The sequence below is a fragment of the Carica papaya genome, chromosome 6, assembly GCF_054855325.1.
Source record: "Carica papaya isolate Zhongbai chromosome 6, ASM5485532v1, whole genome shotgun sequence".
Taxonomy (NCBI): Eukaryota; Viridiplantae; Streptophyta; class Magnoliopsida; order Brassicales; family Caricaceae; genus Carica; species Carica papaya.
Window position 1 is genome coordinate 17,105,637 of NC_142314.1, and position 24,615 is coordinate 17,130,251.

At 35.0% G+C, this 24,615-nt stretch overlaps 1 protein-coding gene across 31 annotated transcripts in view; it reads left to right on the forward strand.

Annotated features, from left to right (window-relative positions):
• Positions 1–410: 410 nt before the first annotated feature.
• LOC148253354 (uncharacterized) overlaps positions 411–24,615 on the forward strand; it is an 86,692-nt gene continuing 62,487 nt past the window's right edge. For 5 of the 31 annotated variants that reach the window (XR_015812845.1, XR_015812847.1, XR_015812844.1 and 2 more), the window contains exons 1-2: positions 459–1,011; positions 1,512–4,275. Coding sequence is in view for 3 of the 31 variants with exons in the window: in XM_088206414.1 (XP_088062540.1) it covers positions 952–986; positions 15,038–15,110 (108 nt within the window). In the remaining 28 variants the exon portion in view is untranslated. Of the gene's footprint in view, positions 1,012–1,511; positions 4,276–15,037; positions 15,111–24,615 lie in introns of all 31 variants that reach the window. The other 26 variants (XM_088206414.1, XM_088206417.1, XM_088206416.1 and 23 more) reach the window with 23 other exon arrangements.

A 24,615-nucleotide genomic window follows, 5' to 3' on the forward strand; every position in this document is an offset into this window, starting at 1 on the left:
TGTTTTCAAATCATGTCAGATAGAAATGACAATTATATACAACGTAACTGAGAGACGTTAGGCTTTGATGCATGTTGAGGTTCAGCATAAACCAAGATGGTATTTTCTTATACAAATAAAATATTATAGCTACAACATTTTATGAAAGAAGTCATTATGAAACAAGTAAATATAAGGGTTTCAAAATTCCAAGTATATGCAAATTTAAGGGATTAAATTTTTTTTAAGGGAGAGAATATGTAACATTCCAAAAAATTGTACGGTGACCTTCGGAGGATATAAGAAAAAATTTATTTAGAACCAAAAAATGGAAAGGACTAAATTGTGATTTTTTTTATAATAGGGGGGAAATATGGGAACAGATGATGGTTGGACTATACAAAATTTGGATAGGGAAAGGAAATATGGGAATTTAAAAAGAAATAAGAAATCAACGGTTTAAATTTTACCATTGAGATCAAACAGCCCCCAAAACACATATATAAATCTCCCTTCTTGTCTCTTTCAACAGAAAGAACCTTAAGGGATTGAGGGGCATGTGAGGGAGGAGGAATGCCTGCGACAGCTGGCAGAGAAGGGGAAATCTCCTTCTTCCTTCTGGGCAGGGAAACGACAGAAAGAAGAGAAGCGTAGGCGACTAGATCTGCGAGGAACGCAGACTCGTGCGTGGCCTGAAGGAGAACGCGTGGTGGTGCTGACTGCGTGCGTGGCCGAGGGGAACGACAGAAAGGAAATATAAGAGAGATAAGGGAGAGCGACAATCTAGAGAGAGAGATAGAAAATAAGGAAGAATCGTGGAAAGAGGGAGGCACGATTTTGAGTAAACCAAGAGAGTGCGAAAAAGCTGGAGCAAACCGGGAGCCTTATCGAATCTCCGATGACCTGCTGCGGCAGAGAACAATCGCTCAGCTGAAAAGAGGGGGACCGCAGATAGACTAATAGAGGTAGAGAATGGGAGGTATGAGACGGGCAGGTTTGGATTCATGGTGAGAACAACTTAATGTTTAACATGTAGACTCCTCTTTCCTTTATTTATTGTCTTAATTCGAATCATATTTTGTTTTTTAATAATTTTTGGTGCATTGGAGTTAGATCCGATTTAGGGGATAATTAGGAGATGTCAGATATAATCCTAGAATTACTAAGTTAGCTAGTTAACAATAAATATCATTCCTGTGACTTATTCAACAATCTGTTCTAGAGTAATTGTTAGTGTTGCTAAGAAATATGGGACTAATTGATTATAGTATTGATAAGGTGTATTGTTTAACCAGATCTATTGAACTGTGAGTAAGGAAAATGGGTCTTAGGGGCATAAGAAGGTGGATAGTAGACTGAATGAGCGAGGGACAATATGAATCGATGTAATTATAATTTTCAAGAAAGGAATTTGACTAGGATTTTTTGGCATGTAATTTCTGAAATTTGAGGAGGAAAGGTTTGAAGAGGAAATGGGAAGTCAAAGCAAAGATTAGGTCATAACATTGACAAATGGGAAATTTTATGTTCAGGTTTGAAGAACCAGTTTAAGGATCAAAATTTGTGAGGATTGATCAGTTTAATCGAATCTGTTCAGGCAAGGTAAAAATTGGGTTAGTTTTCATTCGGAGACTTCATGCTTTTAGAAAATTGTTATTTGATTTCAAAATGATGTTTTAGAATTGATAGGTTAATTTCAAATCATGTTTTGGTGTATTTTCTGAAAAATTCAATATATGTATGTGGACTGTACGTGAATGGGTTTTCTGTGATTTTTACATTGGCATGAGTATGTTTAATCGTATGTTGAATTATGTGTATGTAAGCCACTGTATAGGTGGATGTGCATTTACAAGAATATATTTATGTGTTTGTGATTATATGTATTTAAGTGTAAAAGAGAATTTGTATGTATAATATATATATATTTGCGAATCTGTATGAAAAAAGAATTCTATTTGTGGTTTGTATATATGATCACATATGTAATATGCGTAGGTGTTGATTTTATGTATGTTGCTGTTTGTGCATGTACATGTAATATGAAGAGTGTGTATGTATGTATAAATTATTTGTAGAATGTATATGCGAATAAAGTATGTATAAGTACATGGGACTATGCATGTAAGTTATCTGGTGTTTGAACATATAGTTATTTCAAATGGTGTATATAAATATGTGAGTATTGTTTATATGAGTTATATGTTGAATACGTAAGCATTTAGGGAATATATGTAAATGGCATTAGAATGAGAATCTAAATAAGAATGTGATGGTGTGCCTAACTTCTGGGTATAGGAGTGTGTCGATGAACAATATGGCGGTGTGTTTATAGCCCTTCAGGGATTATGAGTGTGATGATAAGAATATAATGGTGTGCCTATAGCCCCTCGGTGTATAGGAGTGGTTGATGAACAATATATCGGTATGCTTATAGTCCTTTGAGGAATATGAGTGTGATGATAAGAATATGATGGTATGCTATAGCCCCTAGCAGTATAGGAGTTGTTGATGGATAATATATCAGTGTGTGTATAGCCCTCCAGGGAATATGAGTGTGATAATAAGAATATGATGGTGTGTCTATAGCCCTCGTGGTATAGGAATGTGTTGATGAAGAGTATGATGATGTGCCTATGGCCCCTCCGAGGAATAAGTGTGTGTTGATTTAGAATATGATAGTGTGCCTATGGCCCTTTAGGGAATAGGGGTATATTGGTGAAGAATATGACGGTGTGCCTATGGGCCCTTCTAGGAATAGGGGTGTGTTGATGAAGAATATGATGGTGTGCCTATGGCCCTCCAAGGAATAGGGTGTTTTGATTAAGAATATGATGGTGTGCCAATAACCCATCGGGGAATAAGAGTATGTTGAGTATTCACATGTAGAGAAAACCCCAATAGGCCTTAATGGTAATAGTGAAACATTAAAATAAGTTGAAAGAACAATGTGTAAATAACTGAAAATTGTACATAGTTGAATGGTGTTTGTGATTTTGACAAACCTTGTGTAATTGTGTTTGAAATTCTAAAAAGTATTATGTGAATTTGAATTGGGAATATTCGAAATGTTGAGAAATGATGGTGGAAATGTGGAATTGGACATGTAAGGAGAGAGAAATTGTGATTTAAATATGGAATATGAGATAGGTATCCATGTGGAAGAATTGAATATGCGAAAAGGTAAAAGAAAAATGATAATGATTATGGTTGTTTTTCTAGTCTTACTTTTGTGAAAGTGTTAGTATTGATGATTATGATTGTTTTCTTTCGAATAGTGAGATGATAATTGAAAAAAGATGATAGTTGTGGTTGTTTTTCAAGTTTTATTCTTTTTACGAGGATGACAATGATTATGAATGTTTTTCACATTGAAATTTTCTTAAATAAACTCTACATTGTTTTATCCATATGAATGTTTATTGCATATCTCTGTTGTGGACGATGCCCCTTTTCTTGTTGAGGTAGTGGAATCTTCACCCCAAATTTCCACAGTCATCGTAGATTAAGAAAGGTTTGAATCAAGTTCAAGATTGAGTAGAAGACTTTTAAAAAATTTCTTAGTTTAGTTATTTTGATTGTAAAAATATAATAGAAATCAATATTAATTATAAAGAGATTATATAGAGTTTCATGCGTTGTAATTTTGTACAAGGATGAAATGAGTTGGCATTTTTATTAGATTGTTATGCTATAGGTGAATGTTATATTGTGATAGTGTTTCCTTCTTTGAGGAGGAGTTGAGACATTACACAAAAGTGACCCAACAGAGTTGGAATGGCCCAAATTTTGTATGGAAGCACCTCAAAGGAGGATAAAGTGGTGGGAGGAGTTTTGATGAGCTTGAAAGCCTCTAGAGCGGGAAGAAACCCTAAAATAATGTGTGATAGTTAAGATCCAAAAATCACACATCGATTAAGAATTTTAGAATGACAAAAGTCCCACACCGGTTAGAAAAATCATAACAACAAAAGTCCCACATCGATTAGGAAGTTAAAGTTACAAATATCCCACATTTGTTAGGAAGTAAAGTGCAAACCAAAATGTCCCACATTGGATAGGCAATCAACACCTTGGCTTTCCTCTCCTATTGATCGGGGGTGATGGAAAGCATATCTCTCTCATTTTAATTCGGTTTTTCTTTAAATTTTGAGAGTAGTTTTATATTAATGTGAGAGATATTTTTGAGGTTAGATATTTCTCAAAAATATCCTGAAACTCTGTCGAATTTCTAGGTGAAAAAAGTTAAAAACTGAGTTGGGACTTTGCCAAAATTAAGGTTGCGGGTGATATAAGGTAAGATCATTTAAACCCTTTTTTAGATATGTGATTTCTATATCAAGAAGGAATTTTTGAGTTAAACATTATTAATATTTTTAAGGGGAGACTCTATTGCAATTTGGGTAGAAAATTGAGAAAAACTAAGGGGAGACTTCGTCAAAATTCTAGTAAAAAATTGAAATAAACTAAAGGGAGACACTGCCCATTTGAAAATAGGAAATTGAAGTATTCTTAGGGGGAGACTTTGCTAAAGTAAATAAACAGATTCAAGGATTGTGTAAGTAGAGACTCTCTTTGAGTCTAACTTTGCATAGGACTTAAGGTAAGTAGATATTGTGATTGCATTAGTATAGGTAGCTTTGAAGTAATTTTATATATATTTACATGGATTTGTGATTTACATGTATATTGATGATGATAAAATTTAATCATGTGATGCTTTTATTGAGACTGGGATATTGTGACTTTTATGATGAATTTAGTTTTGAGGGTGCATCACCTACTGGGGAGAGTGCTCGGCTCCCACCTATAGCATGCCAGGTGGGTGTAGTGAACCTAGACAATATGTTAGGGGATTTGCACGGGCTACACATTGAACCTAAGCAATGAGATGAGGAATTTGTGTTAGTTGGAGCTATACAGCAAACCTAGTCGATGAGGCAGGGGATTTGTAGGAGCTGGGTACCTGACCGACAATGAGTCAGGGGTATCAATGGATTATGTGACATCCCATTACCTGATGGGTAAAAGAGTCTGATACATTAATAGATATGAGTATAAATTAAATTTATACAGCGGAAGAAAAAAATCATCTCTTACAAAATATTTGATGTTCAAATACACTAGAGACCAAGAAGATAGCTGACCAAAATATATACAACATGTGTCTAGCCACTTCTAACACTACAAAAAGAATAGTTCATCAGAGTACAGTCATCAATTGCATTCAAATGTCCACTACAGATCTGTAAATGGATCCAAGCAAGCTTCAAGGGGTAGCTCAAGAAGTGATTCCTCACTATCATTATCATCTGTGGGGAAATGGATTGGGGTGAGTTCTATAAAATTTAGTAAGGGAAGTAGTATTTAAACTACACTACTAAAGTTTTAAAAGTTATTAATTTTGAAACCATGTCATTACCTTCGAAATCCGTGACTTACCTCTAGGCTTGTCGCAAAACATATTCATTAGAAAATATTGAGAAAATATTTACTTTCTAAATTAAATAAAAAATATCCGATTTCTATTCTCAATTATCAGAAGTAAAGCCAGAGTAGTGCAACATCAAAGAACCAATGACACAATAGAACAACGAGTAATATAACAGAAACTAGTTAAACTAACTAAACATGAGATGATATGACAGAATTGTGAGTAACATAACAAAACTAGTTGAACCAACGAAGGCATGGCATGACACGAAAGAATAGTAAGAAACATATTCGATTGAAGGAAACTGATGCATTCTAGACAATACTAGCAAGTGCACTAGTCATATAAGTAATACACATATGTGAATTCGAGTATCGTCTTACGAAGATCAAATTTTATAAATTAATTATTATACCGAAAATTATTTTTTGAGAAATAATAATCGAATGAAAGTAAATTAAAATAAATTATAAAACAAAATAATATTGCATAAAAATAAATAACCACAGTAAATCAAAGATACATCAATCAATAAAACAATGTTAGAGTTCACAATCTTCCTAAACTTGCCTAGATATAAATATTTATAATGAAATATAAGTTAAGATTGACGGGTTAATTCTAAAGTTTGGTTAACCTTATTTAGGGTAATAACTATTCAGATTTAAATTGAACATCTTATTCAAACACTTTAATAAAAACTTGCATGTAATCAATCTAATTATTCGACCTTATTCAGGAACAAGAATATATGCCATAAGTCAATTTCAGATTATCTATTCGAACAAATTTGTTATTAAACCTATTATACAAAACACTAATAATCATGCATTGAAATTCCATTGATTAAAAATTTTAACTTCTCTATTCGATACATCATTAAGGAATTTAATCAACAAAATATCAATACAAGCATTAAATTCAATAAATTTGCATAAAGCTAACTCAAATATCATTAAGCAAAATTAATATCCATTATAGTTTAGGGTTTATGTTTTTCTTAACAAAAACAAATTTACTCCATAATTAAATACAAAAAGCAAAAACAGAAACTAAAAGAAAATATGATAAAATAAAAATAAAACTTTTCATTGTTTCTTTGTCTTGAGCTTGATCTCCTCTTCAATGGAGTTTTGGGTCTTCAAGGAAGAAGAAAAAGAAATTATCTAATTTAGAACAATCTCTCCAATAATAAAGAGTAGCTGAATAAGTGTCCTATATATATTAGGATAAATAACAAAATACACTAAATATAAATTTTAAGTAAAATAAGAAAGAAAACAAGGCATCCTAAGTAATTTAGAAAAAATAAAATTTCTACTTTTTCCATGCATGACCATCTGCATGACCGTGCACCTACTCGTGGATTACTGCCTTCAAAGTTCTGTGTGGAGAGACTCCAAGATGTATGTGCATCACTACCTGCATGAGCATGCATCTACTAGTGCAGGTTGCTTCCCTTTTTTGTCTTCATCCAAAACTTTTTAAATTCTCCCAAAATTACTTAAAATTCATAAAATAAATTAAAATGACTAAATAAATTAAAATAAAATGAAAAAATAATTAAAATTAGTCAAAACTAATAAAAAATAAAGCAAAAACAATCCTGATTGTGTATAAAATGCACAATTACCAAATCACCTCACACCTAGCTCTTTGCTCGTTCTTAAGTAAAGTTAGAATTAGACCAACATGAAGAATCATCTCAACACAACAATTGAACTCTTAAAATTAATAACATAGGTCTCATACTCAACTTCGGTCATTTAAATTCCATCGAAACTCAATTAAATGAAAGTTAGAGGATGAAAAGATTATATTAACATAGAAGAAAAGCTTCATTCATCCATAAGACTATAAGAATTGCAAATCATTAACAATCATGGCCTCTAACCTCCAAAATTGACAATTTTCTTTATTTTGATGTCATTTTATTTATTTATTTATATTTTTAGCACCTTATTGGTTTGCCTAGAGTGTCATCTGACCTTTTGACGCGAGCGTAAATATTGGTGATTTCGGCACCCAGTTACTCAGTTAGTCACAATTCTAGATGGCTACTAGCTTTATTCATAACCACCATTTTATTTTTTGAGCCAAATCAATCTATTAAGGTGCACTAAGATGTAAGCCCTCCCTACCAAAGGTAGCTGTGTTCCTAGGGCTCAAACTTGAGACCTCTGGTTAAGCTAGCATGGCGCCGAACCACTAAGCAACGCCACTTGGTAGTGTAAAATTGAGTGATCAGTGAATAGGTTTTTATGGTGCTTTTTTTATTTCATTTTTCTCTTTCTGAGAAAATTGGGACAACTAAGAAAGTATAAAGAACACAAAAGTTAGTAAAAAACATAACTAATACTACTTATAGTGTTCACAAGATTAATCTCCATATCAATATAATACAAGAAATTCTAAAACTTTCAAAAAATTTAAGTAGTATAAATAAAGATCATCCCAGATAAAGTAATAAACTTTTCCTTTGTTGAAAACTAAAATCCTTTGGTATCCACTAGAAAATTAGCTATATCAGCATGCCATGGCAATTTAGAAGAGCTGGAGAACACAACATATAACTTTTTATCAAGAAAAACTTTAGAAATCTCATCTTTTGTAGGTAACAAATTCTCTAGGCTTGATAAATGGTCAGTTATTAGATTCTCCACTCCTCTCTTATCCGTAATCTCTGCATCAAACTCTTGTAGTAGCAACACCCAATGGATCAATATTGGTTTAAAGTCTTTTTTTAGCAAAAAGATCCCTCAAAGCTGCATGGTCAGTGAAATCAATTATTTTTGAACCTATTAAATATGATCTAAATTTCTCAAATATAAAAACAATTGCTAGGAACTCCTTTTCAGTTGTAATATAATTGAGTTATGGGCCTGTGAGAGCATGACTATCATAATAAATGGTTCTAAAAACTCTCTCTCTTTTGCCCCATGATAACTCCTACTACATAGTCACTAGTATCGTACATAACCTTGAAAGACTCACTCTAATCCAGTGCTACAGTCACAAGGGTTGTAACTAGCTTCGCCTTTAATATGTTAAAGGCCTGCAAATGATCATTTTCAATGTTACATTTAGCATCCTTCATAAGCAAACTTACTTTTAAAGGTTTGGCCATTTTAGAAAAATCCTTGATAAATCTTCCATAAAAACCCACATGGTTTAAGAAACTCCCAATAATTCGGACATCTGTTAGTGGTGGCAATTTTGCTATCACCTCCACTTTTGCTTTGTCTACCTCAATTTCTCTTTTAGAAATTTTATGTCCAAGAACTATTCCTTCTGTCACCATGAAGTGGCATTTCTCCCAATTCTGCACCAAGTTTGTCTCATCACATCTCTGCAAAACTAACTCTAAATTATATAAACAAGAATCAAATGTTAGTCCATAGAGAGTGAAATCATTCATAAAAATCTCCATAAATTTTTCAATCATGTCATGAAAAATAGACATCATACACTGCTGAAACGTAGCTGATGCATTACATAACCCAAAAAGGCATATGCCTATAAGCAAAAGTACCATAAGGACAAGTAAAGGTTATTTTTTCTTGATTTTTCAGGGCGATAGGAATATGAAAATACTTGGAATAACCATCTAAAAAGCAATAAAACTTATTACCTACTTGCCTTTCCAACATTTGATCTAAAAATGGTTAAGGAAAGTAGTTTTTTCTAGTGGGGCCCACTTGGCATGGCCAAACATGGTCGGCGGGACAAGGCAGCAGTCGTCCCGTTAATGGTCGGCCGACAGTGGCCAGCTATGCGCTGTGAGCGGCCATGTTATGCATTGTGCACACACAGGTGGCCCTACTGCTCACAATCGCACCCAGTGCGCGCTCGCGGGCTTGCCCGAGCATGCTGACCTCGCGCCAGGCCGCAATCACGTGCGTCTGCGGACTACAGGCTATGGGCATTTCTCTGCTTTTTTGCTTTGCTAGTTTCACCAATTCCTATCATTTTTCCTAAAAATATTATTAATTTGGAAATAATTTTGGAAAACATTAAAAATGAATGAAATTTATATAAATTAACATAAAGCAAAAATATCAGTAATTTTAAATACTAACAGAATTTAAATGGCCATGAGACCTAATTAATGGAGATCGACACATGTTAAATGCAAAGGATTTCCAAGTGTTACAGCAGGTCTTCAAAATGTTTGGACTTGCACCTTCCAATGATGGCATGGCATAGTCTCTTATGGTGCGAATAGTTTGAGCATCTCTAGCACCATTATTGTTCCCGTCTCCTTCAAGAAGATTGTTTTGATTTTCCACCATGTTGAGTTGACGGTTTACTCTTCTTCTTAAATGAAGAGTTCGTTCAAGTTCCAGATCAAATTCTGTTAATGGCTCCTCAGAATTCCTGGTCATAGACTAGCACAACCTGAAACAGAAGAGAAACAAATTAAAAATTAAAAATCTTAAATTAATAGCTAATAACAATATAATATTTCTAAATAAATCTTTGGTCCCCGATAATAGCGCCAAAAACTTGATGCATCCTAAACAATACTAGCAAGTACACTAGTTGTATATGTAATACAGATATTGGAATTCGAGTATCGTGCCACGAAGACCAAATTTTATAAACTAATTATTATATTAAGACTGTTATTTGAGAAATAATAATCAAATAAAAGTAAATTAAAATAAATTATAAAACTAAATAAAATTGCAGAAAATTAAATAACCACAATAAATTAAAAATAAATAAATTAATAAAATAACGTTAGAGTCCACAATCTCCCTAAACTTGCCTAAATATCAATATTGATAATGAAATCTGAGTTAACATTGGTGGGTTAATTCTAAATCCTGATTAACATTATTCAGGGACATAATCTTTCAATTTAAATGAAACTTTTATTCAGATACTTCAATAAAAATCTGCATATAATCAACTAAATTATCCAGCCTTATTTAGGAATATTAATACATGTCACAAGTCAATTTCATATTATCTTTCGATTAAAATTTGTTATTAAACTTGTTATACAAAATACTAATAATCATGCATTGAAATCCCATTGATTAAAATCCCTAACATCTCTACTCGATACATCATTAAGGAATTCAATCAACAAAATATGAATTCTTATGTTTCGTTATTCTTAAATGTTCTCACTATCTAGCAAACACATTTAAAAGAGTACATAAAAATATCAAGATCCCTTACCTAATTTCAAAGCTTTAGGTTTTTCCACAACGATATTGTTTATTTATTTTGAAGGAGACGAAAAGGTCATTCGACAACTGTAGGTTTTAGAAGAGATTTCTAAAAATTTAAGGAAACGAGATTCTAAGAAAAGGTCTTTAAAAGAAATGAAATCGAGAAAAGGAGGCTTATTGTGTGGATGGAAAAGTTTAAGGAGGCTTATTGTGTGGATGGAAAAGTTTTCTCAGTTTCTTTTTGGTTTTGTCCCTTTCTCTCTAGTCTTCTCTCTTTACTCTCTCTCTCCTCTCACTTGGTCAAATGGAGAAGATGAAAAATAAGGAAAAATTGGTGGGAGAAGTGGAGAGGAAAGGCTTTAAATAGCCAAAGGGGAAAATTTGTATACGCGCCATATGGCAGCAGGCATGCGTGCCATATGGCAACTGGCGGTGTAGTACAGGTGATTGTTGATGACTGCAGCATGAGGGGATGACAGCTAGGGATGCAACGTGCGGCAAGCGGTGTGCAAGTGGCTATGGCCGGTGAGGTAGATGCGCATCATGCATACAACAGGCATGCACGAGCGACATGACAACGTGCGCATCATACAGGACGTGCTGGTGTGTGGGCAACATGCGTGTGGGCGATGGGACGGGCTGCAGCGTGCTAGTGGCGAGCTCAGGTGTGACGTGACGTACGCATAGGGCGCATGTGTGATGCGACGAGTGCTATATGCGCATCCCACAGCCGTGCGGGCAGCGTGCCATTATGAAGTGCGAGCGTGCGTATAACACGTGGACCCGCACTTCACAATGGCACGCTGCCCGCACGGCTGTGGGATGCGCATATAGCACTCGTTGCATCACACATTGTGAAGTGCGGGCGTGCGTGGGAACTCCCCCACTGGCTTGTCCACGGGTTTTCTCCCATTTTTGTCATTTTAAATAAATTTATTTCTATTTTTAATTATTTTATATATCCCTTTGCTAAAAGCACACATTAATTCACACAAAATATTTTGAATATTGAAACTCAACAATAAAAAAATATGATAAAATATTTGCAATACCAAATTTAAGAAAATTTTGTAAAATAAAACCAATTAACATTACAACATTAATATTTAAAGGTTCAAGGGTATCAAATCTTCCCCTTATAAAAAATTTGGTCTTCGAAATTTATAGTTAAATTTTCAAAACAATTCGGGATGCTTATCTTGCATTTCATCTTCGAGTTTCCACATGGCCTCATCAAGGGGTGTGGTATTGCCATAACACCTTGACCATCAGAATCCTTCTGTTCTTTAAAACTTTATCCTTTCAATCAACGATCTCGATAGGATACTCTGCGTAGGTCATTCCCAAATTGACTCGGAGTCGCTGGTGCAGAATGATGTGAGAAGGATCATGGTGCTACATCCTGAGCTTGAGACATGGAAGGCATCGTGTAGACCCCTAAATTCATGTGGCAAAGCGACATGGCAAGCCACGGGGCCAACACGTTCTAATATCTCAAAAGGTCCCACAAAATGTGGACTTAGTTTCCCTCTCTTTCCAAATTGCATTTTTTTCTTGTATGGAAAGATCTTGAGGAAAACATGATCATCTACAGCAAATTCCAAGTCCTTCCTCTAATTGCTTACGTAACTCTTCTGTCGAATTTGGGTGGTGATGAGATTCTTGCAGATGGTGGTAACCTTGTCTATGATTTCTTGAATGAGATATGTTTCCTGAAGACATATGTTCCCAACTTTGTTCTAACAAAGGTGATCAACATGGCTCGTCATAGAGGGCTTCATATGGAGTCATACCAATACTAGAATGATAACTATTGTTGTAAGTAAATTTTGTTAAGAGTAGATGCTAGTCCCAACTATTGTCAAAATCTAGTACACAGTCTCGTAACATATCCTCCAACATCTGAATAGTTTGTTCAGATTGGCTATTAGTTTATTGATGGTAAGTAGTGTTGAAGTAAAAGTTAGAGTCAAGAGCTTATTGGAAGTTATCCCAAGAACGAGAAGTAAAACAAGGATCCCTGTCGAACACTATAAAAGTGGGCTAGATATGAATTTGGGCAAGGTACGCACCCTTGCCATAATGATTCAACTAGAGGTCCTGAACTATCTCAAGCATCCTCCAACCAGAAACCATCATCTGTGCTAATAAGGTTGAGTTCATCTTGCTAAGTGCATCCATGACTACATTATTCCTACCTAGGTGGTATAGAATCTTGCAATCATAGTTTTTCAAGAGGTCCATCCAATGTCTTTGTCTGATATTCAATTTCCTTTTAAACAATAAGTAATTTAAACTTTTATGATTTGTATAAATCTCAAAAGTCTGACCATATAAGTAGTGACACCATATAAAGATTATGACGGCAAGCTTAAGGTCGGGAGTGGGGTAGTTCCACTCACACGGCTTCAACTGCTTGGAAGTATAAGTGAGTACTCGACTATGTTGCATGAGCACACATCCTATACCAACATGAGATGCATCACAATGCACATGAAATCGATCAGTATTGTCAAAAACAATCAACACCGGAGCAATGGTAAGTCGACGCTTGAGTCTGACAAAATTTTCTTCATAGCTAAGGTCCCAATAGAAGACAACATTCTTCATAGGATTGGTGTATGACTTGGTCTGATAGAGCTTTTTTTTCTCAGTTCTGCAATCTGATGACCCAACTCTCAAACTTCTGCTCGACCCATCCAGTAAATGGTCTTGAAAATGGGGTGTGTCCCAGGGACTAGGTCAATGAAGAACTTGATCTCTTGCTTAGGTGGTAGACCTGAAAACTCCTCAGAAAAAATATCTGGGAAGTCACAAACAATAGAGATTGTCTACATTGAATTTTCAGGGTCCACATGCCTATGCATCAAAGATGTTAATGTACCTTTTTAAAAACTTTGTCATGCATTTCATATAAAATGTTAAACATGCTTAATTTAAAATTTTCAATTTTATTTACAAAAATATAGCTTCAAACAAAACAGAATTTCCTATTTGCCTTGGCTTTACGATTGTTTCTTTTTAGGGGAACAGAGGGTTACAGTTTTATCACAATAGTCGATTATGGCATGATAGACCTCTAACCAATCCATGCTCAAAATAATGTTAAAACTAGAAAAATCTAGGAGTATAAGATTTACGGTGAATTGTCTCACTAAAATCTTCACCCTACAAGATGTATATACTACATGGGTTTTTAAAAGTTCTCTAGATGGTATTTCCACAATCAATGTTTGTACTAAAGGTGCAGGCTCAATTATCAAATTGTTATCAAATTTACAAGATACAAAAGAGTGGATGACACTAGTATCAAAGTACGAGAAATAGAATTATGAATTTAAAGTGTACCCTGAATGATAGTCGATGTTACCATGGCATCAGACTCGTTGAGGTGGAAGACTCTTCCTCTAATAACGGGTCTAGAAGCATCCTTAGACTTCTGGGGATAATCCTTAATGTGATGCTAGACATTCCAAAATTAGTTCTAAAGATGCAATCTTCCCACAATGAAGAACGTCCAAAATAGGAAAATAATTTCATCCCTAAACACTTTCCTAAATGGTATTATTCCCAGGAATGGGCCAAGTTTGTCCAAGGTAGAAGGTTTAAGGCCCATGTAAGATTAATAAGCTTGAAGAATTGAAAGAAAAAGCCCACTTTTGGCCCAACCCAAGATGACTTCAAGATCCTATGACAAAAGTGGGCCACGGGCCAAGAAGATCAAAACAAAAGGCAAAAGGCAAAAGGCCAGCCCATGCCGCGCCTTAGGAAGAACTGTTCAAATATGAGGACAAGGCTCCCAACAAGCATGGTGCACGCACAAGGGGAAGCCTACATGCGCGCACTAGCTCGCATGTGTGCTGACAATCTGGCCCACACCCAGCAAGGGCACTCACGTGTGGCCCAAGCCCACATCCCGCACGACCAACAAGCCCACCTCGCATGCAAGCCCAACCTGCAGGCTCGCTTTGTGTGGCCTGTGTAGACTAGCCGGTTCAACTCGCACGAGTTGCTCAAATCTGCCCTCACCCACCTTTTTAATTAATTAATATTTTATTTTTAATTTTTAAGGCTTTTGGACACCACCTTTTAATTCTCACATGCTCCTATGTGTTTTACATGGAAACCACATGGATAAAGCCTATCATATTTTTCATTATTATTTTAATATAAATTCTGTTAATAAGATTAGTTAATTAATTATATTGTATTAGATGGATAGAATAAATATTTTATTATGTAATTATTATAAAATTGATAGAATTTTATTTAGCATATTATTTTATATTCTTCAAGAGATTGTAATAATCTAGAATTATGTCGGAAAAGGCTATAAATAAGCATTTGCCCATAGGTTATAGGCACACACCAATTACAATCAATTTGAGAAAAATTCTTGAAAACTTAAGATTTTCTTCTATTAACATTTTTGCTAATTTAGTTTCTTCAAGTTCTTTAAGGAGCAAGAGTCTTTAGAAGTCTTGTTGAGTCAAGGAGCGGGGATCAACTTATCGGTAAGTTCGAGACGTCTTTCCTTTCTTTGTTTTATTTTTCTTATTCTTTATTTTTTCATTCATTTTAGAATTGTAGATTCAATTAAAGGGAGAGGTTTTCTACGTGGTTAAATTTCGGTATTGCATAAGGTTAAGTGGGTTATAAAAATTGATTCGATCATCCTCATACCCTCCCACGTCATCTGGTATTAGAGCTTAGGCTCCTAAAACCCAAATCTATCTATATTGCTTTTAGCAATTTTTTTTGTTCTTCCATTAACAATTCAAATTAATTTTTAATTTGTTAATTCCTATTGCATCCCGTTTGAATTTATATCTATCCGTTGAATTCAAGTGGTTCGTATTTATTATTGAAAAAAAATTATATATATCAAAAATACCAAAAATATCCCAATTACATCCAATAAGGTAATTGACATGTTGTCTGCATTTTTGCGTGACAAAAGTAGAGTAACTGCCTATCAGATTATCAAAAAACTATTGAGAGGCAAAAGAAGAGTAATTGCCTATTAGATTGTCAAAAAATTATTAAGAGGAAGAGTAAGTCATCCATTAGGTGAGAGTGAAAACTTTTATTTTTTCATTATGCTTGTATAATTCATATTGCATTTGCATTGTTTCAACATTACAATTCTTTATTCGTGAGCTTAAATTTTGAGCTTTAGAGTCAGCATTCCTTTAGGATTCCTTGCTAGTGTCTTTGAGACTAACGTACAGGTCCTGATTAAGGAGATCCAATTCCAAAAGCTCAACTTAAAACATGAGTGTTGAGGTAATATGTGCTTAAACACGAGTGAAGGTGAGGGAGAGATTTCTTTCATTAACCATTACCTTGCAAGAAAATTCACTATGTTTCAATAAAGTGGCATACTTTTCTTATGAGAAAGCAACCTTGTTGTTTGAAGTGTCGCGAACCTGCAAACCTAGGGATAAGACAATGAGCAGAGGGAGAACATATTCTACACCCAATGCCTTTATGATAGTAAGGTATGTAGAATAGTCATTGACTGTGGTAACTGTGCTAATTTGGCAATCACTCTATTTATGGAAAGAGTAGGGTTGACATGCATTAAACATCCAAATCTTTACCCATTCCAACCAAGTCATAGTGTCATTTTTCATTGGAGAATATCATGACTACTATGTTGTGACATTGTACCTATGCATACCAGTCACTTGATACTTGGGAGACCTTGGCAGTTTGATAGATATGTACAATATAACAACAGTACCAATCGATTTTCATTACGAAAGGATGATCTAAATAATATCCTTGCGCTTCTATCACCAAAAGAGGCACATGGAGATCAGGTCAAAATTAAGCAGTCTTTTGATGAATACTCAAGAAGGGCAAAAAAGAGAAAAGAGGTCGAAGAGAAAGTTAATGGTCCATTGAGCATAAAAGCTGCCCAGCAGACATCTAAAGATGGTCCACTAAGGGAAAAATAGAGAAAGAAAACAAAAGAGTGTTTTGGTGACAGGGACAAAATATTAATGATTCTCTCTTGTGAAAAGGGAAGTTTCATTGTACTTACCTATGGAGAGATTCATTTTGATCTTAAACACTATATGCATAGTTGTATTGTTTTCCTAATGTAGATAATTACCATGAAAAGTGGACTACGAAGATTTAATCCAGATCTTGGAGGAATTGTGAATCAAGTCATGACATTCATCAATAACGGAGTAAACATGTCGAGAAAGTATGGTGTGTTTTCAATTGACTAATCTTTTCCCCTATGATGAAGGCCTAGATTCGAGGATGAATCTTTTTGAAGAAGAGGGGGATGATGTGATCCTAGACAGTCCAAAAATAATTTTAAAACTGCAATCTTGCCTCAATGAGGAACGTCCAGAACAAGAAAGTAAATTTATCCCTAAATGCTTTCCTAATTGAGATTATTCTCGGAAATGGGTGAAGTTTGTCTAAACTAGTAGGCTTAAGGCCCAAGTAAGATTAATGGGCTCGAAGAATCGAACGGAAAAACTCACTTCTGGCCCAACCTAAGATGACTTCAAAGCCATACGACCAAAGTGGGCCACGACATAAGAAGATTAAAGCCAAAGGCATAAGGCCAGCCCATGTAGCCTTAGGAAGAACCGTATGCACATGCGGAAAGGCTCCCCGCACGCTCGGTGTGTGTACAGATGCGTGCAAGGGGAAACCCATATGCGCGCACCAGCCCGCATGTGTGTTGGCCATCTGGCCCACGCCCGACAAGGGTGCATGCATGTGGCCCAAGCCCGCACCCTGCAACAACCCTACGCGGCCCACAAGCCCACCCCACACGTAGGTCCAACCTGCAGGGCTGCTTTGTGTAGCCAGTGTGGACCAGCTGGCCCAATCCGCATGGGTTGCCAAACAGGCCCTCACCCACCTTTTTAATTAATTAATATTTATATTTTTAATTTTTAAGGTTTTTGGACCCCATCTTTTAATTCCCTATGTTTTTAATTTAATTCCCATATATCTAAATTAATTTTCTCATGTGTTTTATATGAAAACCACATAGGAAAGCCTATCCTATTTTTAATTATGATTTTAATATAAATTATATTCCTAAGATTATTTAATTAATTATCTTGTATTTAAATGGAAGCGAATAAATATTTTATTCTGTAATTATCCTATAATTAAATAGAATTTTATTTAGGATATTATTTTATTAATTTCTTTAAAAGATTATAATCAACTAGAATTATTCTAAAAAAGACTATAAATAGGACTTTGCCCAAAGGTTATAGGTACACACCAATTAAAATTAATTTGAGAGAAATTTTTGAAAGCTTAGGTTTTTTTCTACTAGAAGTTTTACTAATTTAGCTTCTTTAAGTTCTTCGATTAGTAAGAGTTTTCAGAAGTCTTGTTGAGCCAAAGAGTTAGGATCAACTTATCGGTAAATCCGTGATATTTTTTATTTTATTTTTTTATTTTTTCTAATCTTTATTTTTGCATTCCTTTTCGGATTGTAAATTTAATTAGAGGGAGGAGTTTTCTAAGCGGTTAAGTTTCGGTATTGGATAATGTTGAGTAGGTTATAGGAGTTGATTCGATCCTTCCCATACCCTTCCATGTCATTTGTTATCATAGTTTAGTCTCTTGAAACCAAAATAATCTTTATTTGTTTCATCATTTTTTTTTGTTCTTCAATTGACAATTTAAATTAATTTTTAGTTTGTTGATTCGTATTGCATCCCCCTTGAATTCATATCTATCCGTTCCATTCAAATGGTTTGTATTTATTATTAAAAAAATTATATTTATAAAATATCTCAAAAATATCTCAATTGCATCCTATAAGGCAATTGACACGTTTGTATTTTTGCATGACAAAAGTAGAGTAACTGCCTATTAGATTGTTGGAAAGCCATCAAGAGGAATAGTAAGTCATCTACTAGGTGAGACTGAAAACTTTTGTTTTTTCATTCTGTTTGCATAATTCATATTGCATTTGTATTGTTTAAGCATAACGATTCTTTATTCGTGAGCTTAAAGTTTGAGCTTTAGAGTTAGCATTCCTTTAGGATTCCTTGCTAGTGTCTTTGAGACTAATGTATAGGTCCAGATTAAGGAGATCTAATTCCAAAGGCTCAACTTGAAACATGAGTGTTGAGGGATTGTGAGGTTAAGCACGAGTGAAGGTGAGGGAGAGATTTTCATCATTAACTTTTACATTGCAGGAAAATTCACTATGTTTCAACAAAGTGCCATACTTCCTTTCGACGAAAGTATCCTTGTTGTCTAAACGATAGCAAACCTGCAAGCTCAGGGAAAGGACAACGAGCAAATGGAGAACATATTCCACAAGACGATGCCTTGTCAATGGTAAGGTTTAAGGAATGGTTATTGACGGTGGTAGTTGTGCTAATGTAGCAAGCACTCTCTTCGTGGGATTAGCAGGGTCGACATGTAAGTCATAGTGTTGTTCTCCATCAGAGAATATCACAACGATGTATGTTGTGACATTGTACCTATACATGCCAATCACCTACTACTCGGGAGACCTTGGCAATTTGATAGAGTGGTATAACATAATGACCATACCAATTGATATTCATTGCGAAAGGACGGTATGAATCATGTTCTTATGCCTTTATCACCAAAAGACGCAAATGAAGATCAAGTCAAAATTAAATGATCCTTTGATGAATACTCAAGAAGGACAAAAGAGAGAAAAAAGCCTGAAGAGAAAGTTAATGGTCCAATGAGCATAAAAGCTGCCCACCAGACATCTAAAGATGGTCCACTAAGAGAAAAATGGAGAAAGAAAACAGTGGAGTGTTCTGGTGGCAGGGATAGAATGTTTAGGATTATCTCATGTGAAAAGGAAAGTTTGATTGTACTTACCTACACGGAGATTCATTTTGATCATAATCACTATTTACATAGTCGTACTATTTTCCTCGTACAGATAATTACCATGAAAAGTGGGCTACGAAGATTTGATCCAGATCCCGAAGGAATTGTGAATCAAGTCATGACATGCATCAACAACAAAATGAACATGTCGGGGAAGTATGGTGTGTTTTCCATAATAATCACTAATTTTCTTCCTTGTGCTGAAGGCCCAGATTCGAGGATGAATTTTTTTGAAGAAGAGGGGATGATGTGATTCTAGATAGTCCAAAATTACTTCTAAAGATGCAATCTTGCTTCAATGAGGAATCCTCAGAAGGCTTAAAACCCAAGTAAGATTAATGGGTTTGAAGAATTGAAAGGAAAATCCAGTTTTTGGCCCAACCTAAGATGACTTCAAGGTTATACGACTAAGGTGGGCCATGGCCCAAGAAGATCAAAGTTAAAGGCAAAAGGCAAGCCCATGTCGCACCTTAGGAAGATCCGTACACATATGTGAACAGGGCTCACGCATGGTGCACGCGCACATGCACATAAAGGGAAGCCCACATACGTGCACTAGCCCACATGTGTGCTGGCCATCCGGCACACTCTCGGCAAGGAATCATGTGTGTGGCCTAAGCCCATGCCCTGCAGCAACCCCTCGCGACTCACAAGCCTGCCCGACGCAGAAGCCCAACCTGTGGGCTTCCTTTGCGAGGCCCGCGTGGACTATCCAGCCCAACATGCACGAGTTGCCCAAACAAGCCCTCACCCCTCTTTTTACTTAATTAATATTTTATTTTTAATTTAAGGCTTTTGGACCCTACTTTTTAATTTTTATGTTTTAATTTAATTCCTATATGTCTAAATTAATTTTTCCATGTGTTTTACATGAAAAGCACATAGGATAAAACCTATCCGATTTTTAATTATTATTTTAATGTAAATTATATCCTTATAATTATTTAATTAATTATCTTGTATTTAGACACGATAAAATAAATATTTTATTATGTAATTATCCTATAATTAGATAAAATTTTATTTAGGATATTATTTTATTAATTTCTTCAAGATATTATAATCATCTAGACTTATCTCGAGAAAGGCTATAAATAGGCCTTTGCTCGTAAGTTATAGACATACACGAATTACAATCAATTTGAGAGAAATTCTTGGAAGTTTAAACTTTTCTTTCATTAGCATTCTTGCTATTTTAGCTTTTTGAATTTCTTCGAGGAGCAGGAGCCTTTAGAAGTCTTGTCGAACTAATGAGCGAAAATCAACTTATTAATAAGTCCATGGCATTTTTCCTTTCCTTGTTTTATTTTTTTTTAATCTTTGTTTTTGCATTCATTTTAGAATTGTAAATTCAATAAGAGGCAGGAGTTTTACTATGCGGTTAAGTTTGTATTACATAACATTAAGTGAGTTATAGGAGTTGGTTCGATCCTCCCTATACCCTCCCGCGTCAGTCTTTCACGAAATGTTGGGTACTCTTGCACTTATAGCAAGCATTGTTTAGTTTAAAATGTGGCTGGTTACCATGGTTTCTACCACAATGTTAGCATGCTTGAGCAGATTGAAAGGGTTATCAAGAGGTGGAGGTGGGGCAACAACTGCTGTAGGGGCTGTTCTAGATCACTTGTCAATTTGACCCTGGTTGTTATGCTTCCTCTTTTGTTGGTGTTGGATTTAGACATTGTTGATGCGTCGGTGCCAGACAACAAGAAGTTCTTTAGCTAATTAGGAATGCTCAAGGGCTTCAGCATAGGTTTTTGACCTCATCATGGCCACTCGATTGAAGATGTCAGCTCTCAGACCCTTGAGAAACTTTCAGGATTTTTTTCTTTGTGGCAATGATATCCGAGGTAAATCTAGATAGTTGAATGAATCTGAAAGCATATTAGCTCACTGTCATACTTTTCTAGCGCAAATTTTAAAATTCTTCTTCCGAAAGTAAATTGGCAAGGAGCTCTTGAGAAAAGCATGATAAACTGGTCCCAAGTAGTCGGTGTAGGCAGGGTGTCTTTTTTGAGACACCACCAGTGCTCGGCTTCTCCTATGAACATAAAATAGCAAGGTAAACCTTCTGCTCTTTTGTGAGCTTGAGAACAGAGAAAATATATTCCATCTGCATGATCCATGCTTCGACAACCATGGGGTCTGGTCCACCATCAAAATGAGGAGGGTCCAGTCTTCTAAACTCTGAGATATTGTGGGAGATAGTATGATCATTAAGATGATGATGCCATTCACAAGAGGCAGCTGGTCGGTGTTATGGGCAAAGTTATGGCCTACAGCGGCTATAGAACCTTGAATTGCCCAAAACAATTCAGTAAACTCTTCCTGGGTTAGAACATCCTGGGCATCGGGATTTTTTACGAAAGATCTCCCCTGAGTCATAATTACCTACAAAAGGGAGACAAAAATTTAGAAAAAAAGTTGTTTGCTAAGGGGGGGGGGGAGGTTATTTCTAATTTCAAGAAATTTCTAGTTTTCTAAACCTAAACCCTAGATCTTAGTGTAAGAGATGTCCGAGAATCTTGCTCAGATACCAAATTGTGACATCCAATTACTCGATGGGTAAAAGAGTCCGATAATCGAACAGATATGAGTACAAATAAAATTTATACAATGGAAGAAAAATCATCCCTTACAAAATATTTGATGTTTAGATACACTTGAGGCCAAGAAGATGGCTAACCAAAATATACACAACATTATTCCAGCCACTTCTAACATTACAAAAAGAATAGTTCATGTGATATCCCAAATACTTAATGGATAAAAGGGAATCAACTACTTAAGTAGTTACTAGTGCTAAAAAGAATTTTTGACATTGAAGCGGAAATTAGAAATCCCTTACAGAACAAACTAAGTTTTAAGGACTTACATCAAAGACCATAATTTGGCAGTCTTAATTAATTGAATACAAAAGTGGAGTTCTTACAGAATTTTTACATCAGAATGCAGAATAACTATTATACTCGAATTATATCGTAAAAAATTACTAAGGATCCGTGGATGGTTCTAATCAAACTTCGAGATAACTCGGAGAGTAAATCCTCAACTTACTCAGTATCTAGGGGGGCACGAATTAGGAGCGAGTTCTCTATAAACTCAGTAAGGGAAACGATATTTACATCACACGGCTAAGTTTTAAAAAGTAAACAACTTGAATAATACTTTATGTACCTCCTACTTCGGAGAACTGTTGTGGGATAAAGATATTTAATTATTCAGAAAAATCTTTTATTATTAAGGAAATCCGGTGAAACAATTACATAACTAAGCTATGAGCACCATTATTCAACATCTAGGCAGGCATGTTATAGCACATTTGGCATAGCCAAAGATATCAAATAATTCAATAAAAATCAAACAAATAACACACTTCATAAGTAGAAGAACCTTTATATAAATAATCCTGGAGATTCAACTAGTACAAGCAATAGACTCAGAAAACAGAAGAACCATCGTACAAATCATCATAGAGATTGAACTAACACGAGTAACATATTTATTAAATAGAAGAATCATCATATGAATTATGATCAACACCCTTAACTGCAACTAGGTTTTATTAAGTCATTACTAACCTTCGCGTAAAGCTGTTGCGACATATATCTACTGAGGGCAGAGAGGATTCCTGGCTACCATTGTGAATGACCCAAACATTTTATCATTATTATTCTCCATTGGGGCTTTTTTATTTCCCATTTTGGGATAGTTCCATAACTTTATGAGATATAGTTCCATAACTTTCTAAGGTATAGTTCCATAACTTTCTAAGGTATAATCTTATTACTTTCTGAGATATGGTTCTATGACCACCTCATTTCGCAGGTCCACTCTCGTTAGAGGAAAATACGAATCATTCACAGGGAGTGGTTCACCAATAACAAATTCAGAGGAGGGAGAAACAAAAATCCCTCAGAGATAACAGTTAAACGAATTTCTTCATTCTTTTCACTTGTTTAATTCATGCTCATAACAATTTCATATTCTTTCATATGCATACTACATGTTCAATGCAAACATTTCTGAATCCACAGGGATTCCATAACTTATCCAGCCCGTAGGCCCCTTTTACACATATCTCACATTCCACATATCCGGCTCGAAGGCCCATCTTACTCAGACTTGACCTTTGGGTAATCCTCTTAAACCAAGGTCCACTAGAATAACCCTCTTCACCATTACTAAGGTAAGGCGAAGGGCCAAACTTTCATGTAATTTTCAATCATCATATTTTCAAGCATCATGTTCACTATTTCAATGATTAAACTATGATCATTCATCGTAGAGATTTATACCTCAAACCAACATATTCAACAATACCAAACATCAGTCTTTGTAGGAATTCATGCATCATAGTCATACGACACGCTATCATATATTGTACCTCACATCCAAAACCTGGTGGGGGCTTCAATAACATATTTAGCCAAAGACCCATTATGCTTGGATTTGACCGTCTAGATATTATTTAAAGTTAGAGCTCCTTATAACAACCCTCTTTGCATTACCAATGGTAAGACAAATAGTCAATCTCACGTGTATCTCAACTCGTTATTATAACACATTTATCGTAAATGATTATAAAAAATAAATCACCAAACTAGCACAGAAATCCATTTCAACAATTATCCAATTTCACTAAATTAATTAACTAAAAAGAGCACTTAGTATTGTAGGTAAAAATACTAAAGAATCCCTTATTATAATCATGTCAATTTAGTCTTTTAGAGGGGGAGAAAAGAACTTCTACCACTTCTTGGTCAAGCTCTTTAAACTCCTACTTTTTTTTTCCTTCTTTCTTGCTTCTTTCTGTCTCTAAAATTCTTTCTTGAAAGTGAAAAATGGAAGAAGTGAAGTGTGGGAAATGAGGAAAAAAAGAGTCGTTAAATAGGTATGGAGAAGGCTTGGATGTGCGCCACATGACAAGCATCCAAGAAGGAAGAGTAAACGTGGGGGTGTTCGTGGGACCCATGATGTAGGGGAGGTATGGGGTTTTTCCTCTTTTTTGGTTTCCTTTCTTTTCTCTCTTTTCCATTTCCTATTTTTTAAATTCAAAAATATAATTTAAAGATAAGATCATAATTGAAAATTTTAATTAAACAAAAACTTATTTTATTTTACCCTTTAAAAATTCATAATTAT